Below are 13198 nucleotides of genomic sequence, written 5' to 3' on the forward strand. Positions count from 1 at the left end.
TGAGGGGGTCTTAAACGATGGCATTGTTTGTGTGTATAGGGATAAGGTTAGGTGGGTTATATCCTGTATAACCTTAGCTGGCTTAGTGTAGAGGCAGCCTTAACACATAAGGGCCTTGGTCTACTGTGTTTTTCTGTACTAAAAAGTAACCAACTTACCGGGGTAAGTTCGGGGTAGTTTAAAGGCCTACTGAAACCCACTACTACCGACCACGCAGTCTGATAGTTTATATATCAATGATGAAATCTTATCATTGCAACACATGCCAATACGGCCGGGTTAACTTATAAAGTGCAATTTTAAATTTCCCGCTAAACTTCCGGTTGAAAACGTCTTTGTATGATGACGTATGCGAGTGACGTATTGGTACACCTTTGAATCCAATACAAAAAAGCTCTGTTTTCATCTCAAAATTCCACAGTATTCTGGACATCTGTGTTGGTGAATCTTTTGGAATTTGTTTAATGAACAATGAAGACTGCAAAGAAGAAAGTTGTAGGTGGGATCGGTGTATTAGCGGCTGGCTGTAGCAACACAACCAGGAGGACTTTGACTTGGATAGCAGTCGCGCTAGCCGACGCTAGCCTCCGACCGCACGGATGATCGGGTGAAGTCCTTCGTCCTTCCGTCGATCGCTGGAACGCAGGTGAGCACGGGTGTTAATGAGCAGATGAGGGCTGGCTGGCGTAGGTGGAGCGCTAATGTTTTTATCATAGCTCTGTGAGGTCCCGTTGCTAAGTTAGCTTCAATGGCGTCGTTAGCAACAGCATTGTTAATCTTCGCAAAACTGGAAAGCATTAACCGTGTATTTACATGTCCAGGGTTTAATAGTATTATTGTTTTTCTGTCTATCCTTCCAGTCTGGGGTTTATTTATTTTGTTTATATCTGCATTTGAGCCCGATGCTATCATGTTAGCTCCGTAGCTAAAGTGTTTCGCCGATGTATTGTCGTGGAGATAAAAGTCACTGTGAATGTCCATTTCGCGTTCTCGACTCTCATTTTCAAGAGGATATAGTATCCGAGGTGGTTTAAAATACAAATCCGTGATCCACAATAGAAAAAGGAGAGAGTGTTGAATCCAATGAACCCTTGTACCTAAGTTACGGTCAGAGCGAAAAAAGATACGTCCTGCACTGCACTATAGTCCTTCACTCTCACTTTCCTCATCCACGAATCTTTCATTCTCGCTCAAATTAATGTGGTAATCGTCGCCTTCTCGGTCCGAATCTCCCTCGCTGCTGGTGTAAACAATAGGGAAATGTGAGCAGCACTCCAGCTTGTGACGTCACGCTACTTCCGGTAGGGGCAAGGCTTTTTTTTTATCAGCGACCAAAAGTTGCGAACTTTATCGTCGTTGTTCTCTACTAAATCTTTTCAGCAAAAATATGGCAATATAGCGAAATGATCAAGTATGACACATAGAATGGATCTGCTATCCCCGTTTAAATAAAAAAAATTCATTTCAGTAGGCCTTTAAAGCATTTATACATACATTTATATTTTAACTTAATCTCTCACCTCAAAAACAGTTTTTCTTGCCTCAGTTGGTTTCCTTGTTTTCAATACTGAACCGAGTATGCGGCAATGTTGGTGAGCGTCTCTCCAGTTTTTTTTTTAGCATTGTACGATATCTAATTTCACATTAGAGATGCTAAGTGAAACAGATAATAATCTTTATGTTATCTACCATTGTTTATGTTAACTTATCACTGACATGATCAATATTGATGACTATTGACATGATGACTATTAACATACTAATCAACGTTTCTACTTTTTCAAACCTCTAGTCCCCAGTACAGGGGTCAGTGTGGTTGCGGCTGACCACGAAAAGAAAAGGCAAGATTTGTCACGAGTTTGCATCACATGTTACAAATGAAAGTCTTTGGAGGATTGCTAAGTAAAAGAGGAGAACGCCTTCCTAACTTGGAGGCCAATGGCAGGCAGTCGTCATCCTGTGGGTCATCCTTATAAGGTGGACGACATCCTACTCTTCTCAGCATTGACTGCTCACAACAAGTTCCAGCAGCATCACCGTGAAGACTTGGAGGAGCTTGTTGACATGACAGCATCTTTTGATGAAGGACTTGATGAGATCCATGGAGGGTGAACAATTTTCATAACATTTGACTATTTTTATGTTTGGTGTCATGTATGCTGAATTCAATGGAACATTAATAACTCTTGGTGGCTTTGTAGAAATGGACAAGTATAGATATATGTACTTTGTCATCTTGTTGACATTATATATTCTCATCCTCTGCACTAACGGCACCATTATATGTCTAATCTGGATCCACAGGAACCTTCATGAGCCTATGTACATTTTCATTGCTGCTTTGTCACTCAACTCTCTTTTGTTTTGCACTGCTCTCTACCCCAAACTTTTCATTGATGTTTTGTCTCAAAAACAGATCATTTCTCATTCTACTTGTATGTTTCAATATTTTCTTGGCTATTCAATAGGTATTTCAGACTTCTTACTGCTGTCAGCCATGTCTTTTGACAGGTATGTGTCTATCTGCAAACCTCTGCAGTATCCAACTATCATGGGAAAAAGAACTGTTATTGTGCTCTTGACTGTGGCCTGGTCTTTTCCTACATGTGAGGTTGCAGTGGCAACTGTGATTAATTCCAAACAAAAACTCTGTGACTTTACAACAAATGACATTGTTTGTAACAATTCAATTCTCAAGCTTCACTGTGTAAAGTCAACATTTCTTATCTTTTATGGTTTGTTCATCTCAATGACTGCTGTTGTTGTTCCTGTGACGTTCATCCTTTTTACGTACATGAATATATTCCTTGTAATTTATCACAGTGGTGCAGAAGTCAGGAAAAAAGCTACAGAGACATGTTTACCTCACCTGATGGTTTTATTCATCTTCCTTTGTTTAAGTTTCTTTGATGTAATCATAACGAGTTTGGACTCACATCCACCAAAACATTTACGTTTTATACTGTCTTTACAAATACTTGTGTATAATCCTCTGTTTAATCCAATTATTTATGGAGTGAAAATGAAAGAAATCTGGAAATACATCCAGAGATTGTTTAATCAACTGGTGAACAAAAGAATATGATCACATTTGTTAGCATTGAGGTTTTATATTTCTACATACTATTCTCAGAAAAAGTCATTCACATTATCAAATAGTATTTGTAGTATAATATATAGTTTAGTCAATATCCTGCATTTAATGAAACGTTATACAATGTTTGACACTTTCAACTACTGTACATATTTTTTCATTGTATTTATAATCTAGACTGAAAAACACTTGTATTTAATTGTGCATATGATAACGTTTGTTATCTAAACTCACATTTTGTTTTTGTATTGTGATGATTTTAGTTTTTATTTTATCTTTAATTTCTTTTAATTTCCTCTAAATAATTTTGAATTGCCTTGTGTTCAAATTGTGCTCTGTAAATAAACTTGCCCTTGCCTCGCCTATAATCTCTTTATTTTCATTACATTTACCTATGTGGGCATACTTTTGTGATAATTTACAACAAATATATTTATGTATTGGAACATTATTGTTTTTTCTTTTATCATTGCATAAGCTATCTATGTATTGTATCTATTATTTTCTCTCCCTATCATAAACTGGAAATGTTTTAACACAAAACGTAAAGAAAAAATACTGAGATATGGAGAAAGTGTAGTATTAAATAAAATCTGCTTATACCTACTTCACATTTTAAACACATTTAATCATTACCATTGATAAATCATTTACAATTAATGTAAGATTTGTAAATGTTTATACTTTCTGCACTTTAATAAACTATCCTGACATGTACTTTTGTGTTTGTATGTAATCAGCATGGAGTCAAAATGATACCTTCTTCTATGCAGCCACTTTAAAGGCCTACTGAAATGAATTTTTTTTATTTAAACGGGGATAGCAGATCTATTCTATGTGTCATACTTGATCATTTCGCGATATTGCCATATTTTTGCTGAAAGGATTTAGTATAGAACAACGACGATAAAGATTGCAACTTTTGGTATCTGATAAAAAAAAGGCTTGCACCTACCGGAAGTAGCGTGACGTAGTCAGTTGAACATATACGCAAAGTTCCCTATTGTTTACAATGATGGCCGCATGAAGTGAGAGAGATTCGGACCGAGAAAGCGACAATTTCCCCATTAATTTGAGCGAGGATGAAAGATTTGTGGATGAGTAAAGTGCAAGTGAAGGACTAGTGGGGAGTTGAAGCTATTCAGATAGGGAAGATGCTGTGAGAGCCGGGGGTGACCTGATATTCAGCTGGGAATGACTACAACAGTAAATAAACACAAGACATATATATACTCTATTAGCCACAACACAACCAGGCTTATATTTAATATGCCACAAATTAATCCTGCATAAAAACACCTGCGTGTTTGTTACGCTAGCTCCTAGCTCCTCTGCTAGCTCCTAGCTCCATAGAACACGCCAATACAATTCAAACACCTGATCAACACACACAATCACTCAGCCCAAAAGACCGTTTACCTAACCCAAGGTTCATAAAGCTTATATATTTTTAAAAAGTTACGTACGTGACGCGCACATACGGTCAAGTTATCGAATGTTTAGCAGCCAAGGCTGCATACTCACGGTACCTGATATTCAGCTGGGAATGACTACAACAGTAAATAAACACAAGACATATATATACTCTATTAGCCACAACACAACCAGGCTTATATTTAATATGCCACAAATTAATCCTGCATAATAACACCTGCGTGTTTGTTATGCTAGCTCCTAGCTCCTCTGCTAGCTCCTAGCTCCATAGAACACACCAATACAATTCAAACACCTGATCAACACACACAATCACTCAGCCCAAAAGACCGTTCACCTAACCCAAGGTTCATAAAGCTTATATATTTTTAAAAAGTTACGTACGTGACGCGCACGTACGGTACGGTACGTGTTATGCTAGCTCCTAGCTCCTCTGCTAGCTCCTAGCTCCATAGAACACGCCAATACAATTCAAACACATGATCAACACACACAATCACTCAGCCCAAAAGACCGTTCACCTAACCCAAGGTTCATAAAGCTTATATATTTTAAAAAAGTTACGTACATACGCAAAAAAAAGCCAAAGCTGCATACTCACAGTAGCACGTCTGCGTCTTTGTCATCCAAATCAAAGTAATCCTGGTAAGAGTCTGTGTTGTCCCAGTTCTCTACAGGCGTCTGTGTATCCAAATCAAAAGTCCTCCTGGTTAGAGTCTCTGTTATCCGAGTTCTTCCATCTTGACTGCATCTTTCGGGAATGTAAACAAAGAAGCGCCGGCTGTGTACTGTTGTGGCTGACTACGTTCGAAAAATACGTCCATTTCGCACCGACAACTTTCTTCTTTGCTTGCTCGGCTTCCTTCTCCATAATGCAATGAACATGATTGAAACAGATTCACGAACACAGATGTCCAGAATACTGTGGAATTATGAAATGAAAACAAAGCTTTTTCGTATCGGCTTCAATGTGGAAGGCATACCCGTGTTCGCCGGGCTACGTCACACGCATACGTCATCCTCAGAGGCGTTTCGAACCGGAAGTTTAGCGGCAAATTTAAAATGTCACTTTATAAGTTAACCCGGCCGTATTGGCATGTGTTATAATGTTAAGATTTCATCATTGATATATAAACTATCAGACTGCGTGGTCGGTAGTAGTGGGTTTCAGTAGGCCTTTAATACATACTTGTCAACCCTCCCGAATTTTCCGGGAGACTCCCGAATTTCAGTGCCTATCCCGAAAATCTCCCGGGACAACCATTCTCCTGAATTTCTCCCGTATTCCAGCCGGACACCAAGGCACGCCCCCTCCAGGTCCATGCAGACCTGAGTGAGGACAGCCTTTCGTCACGTCCGCTTTTTCTCCATATAAACAGCGTGCCGGCCCAGTCACCTTATAACATCTACGGCTTTTGGAGAGTGCACAACTGCACACACAACAAGAAGGAGACGAAGCAGAAGAACGAAGAAGAGAGTCATGGCCACGACGAGTAAGAAGAAGAAGTACGCTTGCAAGTCGGGACGGTATGGCGTAGTGGGTAGAGCAGAAACCTGAGGGTTGCAGGTTCGCTCCCCGCCTCTTGACATCCAAATCGCTGCCGTTGTGTCCTTGGGCAGGACACTTCACCCTTGCCCCCGATGCCGCTCACACTGGTGAATGAATGATTAATGAATGGTAGGTGGTGGTCGGAGGGGCCGCAGGCGCAAACTGGCAGCCTCGCTTCCTTCAGTCTACCCCAGGGCAGCTGTGGCTATAAATGTGGCTTACCACCACCACCAGGTGTGAATGAATGATGGGTTCCCACTTCTCTGTGAGCGCTTTGAGTATCTAATAATAGAAAAGTGCGATATAAAATCTAATCCATTATTTCATTATTATTATTAAGTCATCAGAGAGGGTGTTGAGCATGGTTAGAAAGATAGTGACAGAAAATAGAACGAGGATGGACAATTCAACCCTAAACTCACTCCTTTCCTGCCAATTAAATTTCACAGATGCTGCCCATACCTATGCTCCTTCAAAGGCTGTGCTACTGGCTGCAAAGCATTGCACTTTCAAATACAACAATGAGTAGAGGAGTGTTATGTGTGTGTATATGTGTAAATAAATGAAGACTGAAATTCAAGTATTTATTGACCACCTGCGACCCCGAACGGGACAAGGGGTAGAAAATGGATGGATGGATATGTAACCTGTATGTTACTCTAATAAAGCACTGTACAAGTACTAAATAAAACAGTGAATGATATGATTGGGCTAGATCAGAAGAAACTAAACTCAGCTCTAGGAATGGAGAGTAATAAAGACTGAACACAGGTTTTAGGTTTAAGTGGTACCAAATTATATTAAAGAATATTAGGAAAAATAAACAAACAAACATTAACATGTAAATTCAAATGGCCATTCACATATTCCATAATTCACAGAACATACAATATTTACAATATCAATGTACTTGATTCACTCCTTGTTTTTCTACCAACGGTGGTATAAGCACAACACGATATCAAAGTTCATTAAATGGCCCCGCAAAGTCCACGTTATGGTGGCAGTGTCCAGAGGGGTTTTAGTGAAGGGACGGGGGAAAGGTGAATGTTCAGGAGGACCGCAATGAACACGTTGCGTTGTGGTAAAAAAGAAGGAAAAACAGAGGCCGGCTGCTAAGGAGCCTCCTACCCGCCCGGGGCTCGGTTGGGTGGATCCAGTTCAGTTGGTTCGGTTCCAGAAATAAAGCTTCAGACTCTAGTTCAGGGCTTCTAAGCTCGCCATCCAACCTGGCCAATTCCGCAGATAATCACGCTCAAACACTGTCTCGCGACGACCCACAGCTCCGGTAGTCGGCTCCTGCAGCAACATCACACAGCGTGTCCCTCTCGCTCTCCCCGGTAGCAGCCCACTTCCGGGTTTTATGCTAATCTGATAGGTCACGTGACCGTGTGACGTAATGACGCACGTAAGGACAGCTTAGACGACAAAAATAAATAGAAAGGATATTTAATGGGGTTTTGTCACCCGGGTTACAGATATATATATATACATGAAATACTTGAATTTCAGGGAATTATAGCTATAAATATACTCCTCCCCAGTAATCCCGCCACCCGAACCCCCCCCCCCCCCCCCCCCCAATCTCCCGAATTCGGAGGTCTCAAGGTTGGCAAGTATGCTGACATGATCAATATTGATCACTATTGACATGATGACTATTAACGTACTGATCAACGTTTCTACTTTTTCTAACCCCGAGTGCCCAGTACGGGGGTCAGTGTGGTTGCAAATGACCAGGAAAACAACCTTATTCTTAGAAGAAAATGCACAATTGGTCATAAGTTTGCATCACACATTAAAAATTAAAGTCTTTGGAGGATTACTAAGTAAAAGAGGAGAACGCCTTCTAAACTTGGAGGCCAATCGCAGGCAGTCTTCATCCTGTGAGTCATCCTTATAAGGTGGACGACTTCTTACTCTTCTCAGCATTGACTGCTCACAACAAGTTCCATCAACATCACCGTGAAGACTTGGAGGAGCTTGTTGACATGACAGCATCTTTTGATGGAGGACTTGATGAGATCCATGGAGGGTGAACAATTTTCATAACATTTGACTATTTTTATGTTTGGTGTCATGGATGCTGAATTCAATGGAACATTTATAACTCTTGGTGGCTTTGTAGAAATGGACAAGTATGGATATCTTTACCTTGTCATCTTGTTGACATTATATATTCTCATCCTCTGCACTAACTGCACCATTATATGTCTAATCTGGATCCACAGGAACCTTCATGAGCCTATGTACATTTTCATTGCAGCTTTGTCACTCAACTCTCTTTTGTTTAGCACTGCTATCTACCCCAAACTTTTCTTTGATGTTTTATCTAAAAAACAGATCATTGTTCATTCTGCTTGTATGTTTCAATATTTTCTCTATTATTCTTTTGGTGTTTCAGACTTCTTACTGCTGTCAGCCATGTCTTATGACAGGTATGTGTCTATCTGCAAACCTCTGCATTATCCAACTATCATGGGAAAAAGAACTGTTATTGTCCTCTTGACATTGGCCTGGCTTCTACCTGCATGTGTGCATGTACCGTCAACTCTATTTAATTCTAAACGAAAACTCTGTGACTATACAACAAAAGGTATTTTATGTAACAACACAATTCTTAAGCTTCACTGTGTAAAATCAACATTTGTTACCCTTTATGGTTTGTTTGTAATGATGAATCTTGTTGTTGTTCCTGTGATGTTCATCCTTTTTACGTACATAAAGATATTTATAGTAACTTATCACAGTTGTGCAGAAGTCAGGAAAAAAGCGGCAGAGACATGTTTACCTCACCTGCTGGTTTTATTCATCTTCTCTTGTTTGTGTCTGTTTGATGTCATCATTGCTCGATTGGAGTCAGATCTTCCAAAAATTGTACGTTTAATAATGGCTTTACAAATACTTGTGTATAATCCTCTGTTTAATCCAATCATTTATGGAGTGAAAATGAAGGAAATCTGGAAACACATCAAGGGATTGTTTTATCCACTGGTGAACTAAAGAAAATGATCCCACTTGTTCGCTACTTGTATGAGGGGAAACGTCTTCTAAGACAAACCAAACTGTCCAGTTGCGATCGTTTGAATGCCCTGAGAACACAATGACCCGGGTGAATCATAAATCCATGGATATAGCATTGAAGTGTTTATTTTCCCAAGTGATCCTTTAAGAAAAGTAATTTACATTATCATGTGGTGTTTATAAGATGTATAAATGGAAGAAAAATGAAGCAAAGAGCCATGCTGTCTGTTGTCATTTCATATCACTAATTGTATTGCTTTATCAATATTAATATCAATCAATATTATATGTACTTATTTACTTTTAATGCATCTACAATTCAGGCTGAAAACACTCCTATTTAATTGTGCATATGACAACTGAAAGTATGTTATCCACACTCACATTTTTATCTTAATTGTGATTATTTTATATGGTGATTATATTTTTCATTTTATTTGTTGCCTTCTTGTTATTTTTTCTAAAGCACTTTGAATTGCCTTGTTAAGAATTGTGTTTTATAAATAAACTTGCCCTTGCCTTGCCTCTAATCTCATTTCCCCCCATTAAATTGACCTATGTGGGCATACTTTTTTGGTAATTGTCTACAAAGATATTTATGTATTGTATCTATTATTATTTTTTACCTTTACCAGTGCATAAGCAATACATGTATTGTCACACATTCTCAATTCTTTTCTCGCCCTATCATAAAATGGTAATGTTTTAACACAACGAGTCAAGTCAAGTCAAGTCAACTTTATTTATATAGCACGTTTTCAACAACTTTTAAATTGAACCAAAGTGCTTTACAGGTTAAAAAAGCATAGAGCAAAAAAACCAAAAAAAAACTAAGCAAAACAAAAAAAACAACAAAGAACATAAACAATGAATGTGCTAAACAAGATAGTGCAAATGCAATACGGTAAAAGGGGTCAAATAAAAAAGTAAAAAAACAAAAAAAATTGCAGAATAAAAATAATAATAATAAAAGTGCGACAAATTGAAAAATACAACTAAAGCGAAGGGGTGGGAGGGGGGGGGATAGAAATGGTGGCCTAGTGGGCGGACTCAGCTCGGGTCAAAGGCCAGCGAGAAGAGGTAGGTCTTAAGGAGGGTTTTGAAGACCCCCAGGCTCTGGGCTGACCTAACGAGTAAAGATAGTGAAGGATTAAATAAGATCTGCTTCTACCTACTTCAGCATATTCAATTCTGTTTATATAAATAAGAGTTGTGCTTTAACGTAACTTTTGTAAAGCACATTTTAAACAAATTAAACCATTATCATTGATAAATCATTTAAAACAAATTGTATATTTTGTAACTGTTTATATCTTCTGCACCTTAAACTATACTGACATGGACTTTTGTGTTTGTGTGCAATCAACATGGAGTCAAAATATACATTCTTCTCGGTAGCCACAGTAACAATGTGTCATGTCTGTGTTAATCAAGTTTTCGTTTTGCTTGGTTTTTGGACTCTTTTTAGTTCCTGGTTTCACTTCCTTGTTTTGTTTGGTTTCCATGGTCACCCATTAGTTTTCACCTGTCATGTCACGCACCTGTTTCACGTTTTGAGTCACGCACCTGTAGTTAATCATGTCTGTGTTATTTAAGTCCATTGTTTTTCTGTTGTTCTTTCTGGCGACATCACATTCATGCTCCACATTTATGCTCTGCACTCTTTATGATCACGCTTCTTCATGCCATGTTCACAGTTCCTTGTCAAGTAAGTTTTTTGTTTAATGTTTATAGTTCTCCGCCATTGTGCGCGCCTTTTGTTTTCCTAGTCAAGTTTTTTACCTCCCCTGTGAGCGCTTTTTGTTTATACCCTTTTGAGCCTTTTATTGTTAAAATTAAACATGTCCTCACCTGCACGTCGTGTCCAGTCAAGTTGCTTTGCACCTCGGAAAAACAATCCACGCCAAGGACCAAGTCGGGACAGATGTCGCCAGCAATCTGTTTTTCCGCAAGCAACTTGGCAGATGGAGGAAGGAAGGTGGGAAGCGCTAGGTGCCATGGGGGACCGAGATTTGATGTGGGGGCCAAATGGCAAGCTAATTCCGATTAGCTCCATTTGGTCCGAGGATGGCGCTGCGTCACCGCAGTCCCGGAAGCGCCGCTCCAGACCGAGAACTTTAGGGAAGGTGAGCGGACAGAACGCGGCGCTCCTGCAAGCTCCTCCCCCTCCGGGCGGAAATGGGCCGCAGCCTGCCCGGCTTCCCCAGGATGACATCACAGACCAGGATTTTTTTTTTCTGAACTATTTTTCTTTTGATCACCCGCCCCCAGCAAAAGACTCTAAGTCCAAGATAGAGCACTATCAAAACATGTTTTTAGAAATAAGAGCATGTCAATCACAGTCACCCAGTTTTTATGCCCCGCCCCCCAGGACTCAAGTCACGCCCATGTCACAAACATTTTTTTTCTCACTCACAAAGTCCCAGGTAGAAAAAGAGAGACTTTTTGGACAGTTTGGAGGGGAGGATTCTGCCCCCCTCCCGACCTCCCTCCACCCACCCCAAAAGACGGTTCCAGACCGCGGGGAGCGCGTCTGGGATCCGCTCCTTGAGGGGGGGGGGGGCTAGGGCTGGGAATTGTTCAGGTGGGGTGGGTCAGCTTCGTCACGCCAAGCCACAGCCCCTAGCACGGCCGCCACCACCAGGCTTTCGTCACGCCAAGCCACAGCCACCAGCATGGCCGCCACCACCAGTCTTTCGACCTGCCAAGCCACAGCCTCCAGCTAGGCCACCTCCACCTGCTCCACGCCCTGCTCCAAGGCTACCAACATGCCTAGCAGCTCCACCATGCCAAGCTCCACGCCGCCAAGCGCCACCAGTCGCAGCTCCACGCCACCAAGCGCCACCAGTCGCAGCTCCACGCCGCCAAGCGCCGCCCGTGGCAGCTCCACGCCAAGCGCCACCAGTCGCAGCTCCACGCCGCCAACTGCCGCCAGTAGTAGCACCCCGCCAAGCTCCGTTACCTGCTCCACGACGCCAAGTGCCGCCAGTCGCAGCTTCACGATGCCAAGTGCCGCCAGTCGCAGCTTCACGATGCCAAGTGCCGCCAGTCGCAGCTTCACGACGCCAAGTGCCGCCAGTCGCAGCTTCACGCCAAGACCCCTCAAGCCTAGACCAAGACCCCCCACGCCAAGACCAAGACCCCTCAAGCCTAGGCCAAGACCAAGACCCCCCACGCCAAGACCCCTGGAGCCTAGACCAAGACCCCGTCCAAGACACACCATGCCAAGACCAAGTCCAAGACACACCATGCCAAGACCAAGTCCAAGACACACCATGCCAAGACCAAGTCCAAGACACACCATGCCAAGACCAAGACCAAGACACACCATGCTAAGTCCAAGACCAAGACACACCATGCCAAGTCCAAGACCAAGACACACCATGCCAAGACCAAGACCAACCATGGCCACGCCAAGCTTCGCCGCCCGACGCGCCACGCCAAGCTTCGCCGCCCGACGCGCCACGCCAAGCTTCGCCGCCCGACGCGCCACGCCAAGCTTTTCCGCCCGACGCGCCACGCCAAGCTTCGCCGCCTGCTTCATCTGCTGCTTCTACGCCTGCCATGACGACGACGCACCTGTCTTCTCGTCGGCCACGGATATGGCCGCTACCTGGTCGTCCGCCACGCCAAGTGCGCCCACTTCATCGTCTGCCACGGATGTGGCCCTTCCCGGGTCGCCCACCTCGCCTGTGTAGCCACATGACTATGCCTCGGTGGATTCGGGGCCACTTGGCCTGGCGACCCACCGCCATGTCCCCCTCCCGCCCTCCCATGACTCTTGTTCATTTTTTTTGTGTTGGGACATCTGGGATCTGTCCGTAAGGGGGGGGCTCTGTCATGTCTGTGTTAATCAAGTTTTCGTTTTGCTTGGTTTTTGGACTCTTTTTAGTTCCTGGTTTCACTTCCTTGTTTTGTTTGGTTTCCATGGTCACCCATTAGTTTTCACCTGTCATGTCACGCACCTGTTTCACGTTTTGAGTCACGCACCTGTAGTTAATCAGGTCTGTGTTATTTAAGTCCATTGTTTTTCTGTTGTTCTTTCTGGCGACATCACATTCATGCTCCACATTTATGCTCTGCACTCTTTATGATCA

At 42.2% G+C, this 13198-nt stretch overlaps 2 protein-coding genes across 2 annotated transcripts in view; one reads left to right on the top strand and one right to left on the bottom strand.

Moving 5' to 3' along the window:
* fhip1b (FHF complex subunit HOOK interacting protein 1B) overlaps positions 1–13198 on the bottom strand; it is a 716414-nt gene that overhangs the window by 285178 nt on the left and 418038 nt on the right. The gene's annotated exons all lie outside the window — the stretch shown is intronic.
* LOC133659190 (olfactory receptor 10J4-like) lies at positions 8145–9080 on the top strand. The gene has a single exon (XM_062061927.1). It carries the CDS (start codon positions 8145–8147, stop codon positions 9078–9080), a length of 936 nt encoding a protein of 311 aa, XP_061917911.1.

This window comes from Entelurus aequoreus, linkage group LG10 (assembly GCF_033978785.1).
Source record: "Entelurus aequoreus isolate RoL-2023_Sb linkage group LG10, RoL_Eaeq_v1.1, whole genome shotgun sequence".
NCBI classification, from domain to species: domain Eukaryota; kingdom Metazoa; phylum Chordata; class Actinopteri; order Syngnathiformes; family Syngnathidae; genus Entelurus; species Entelurus aequoreus.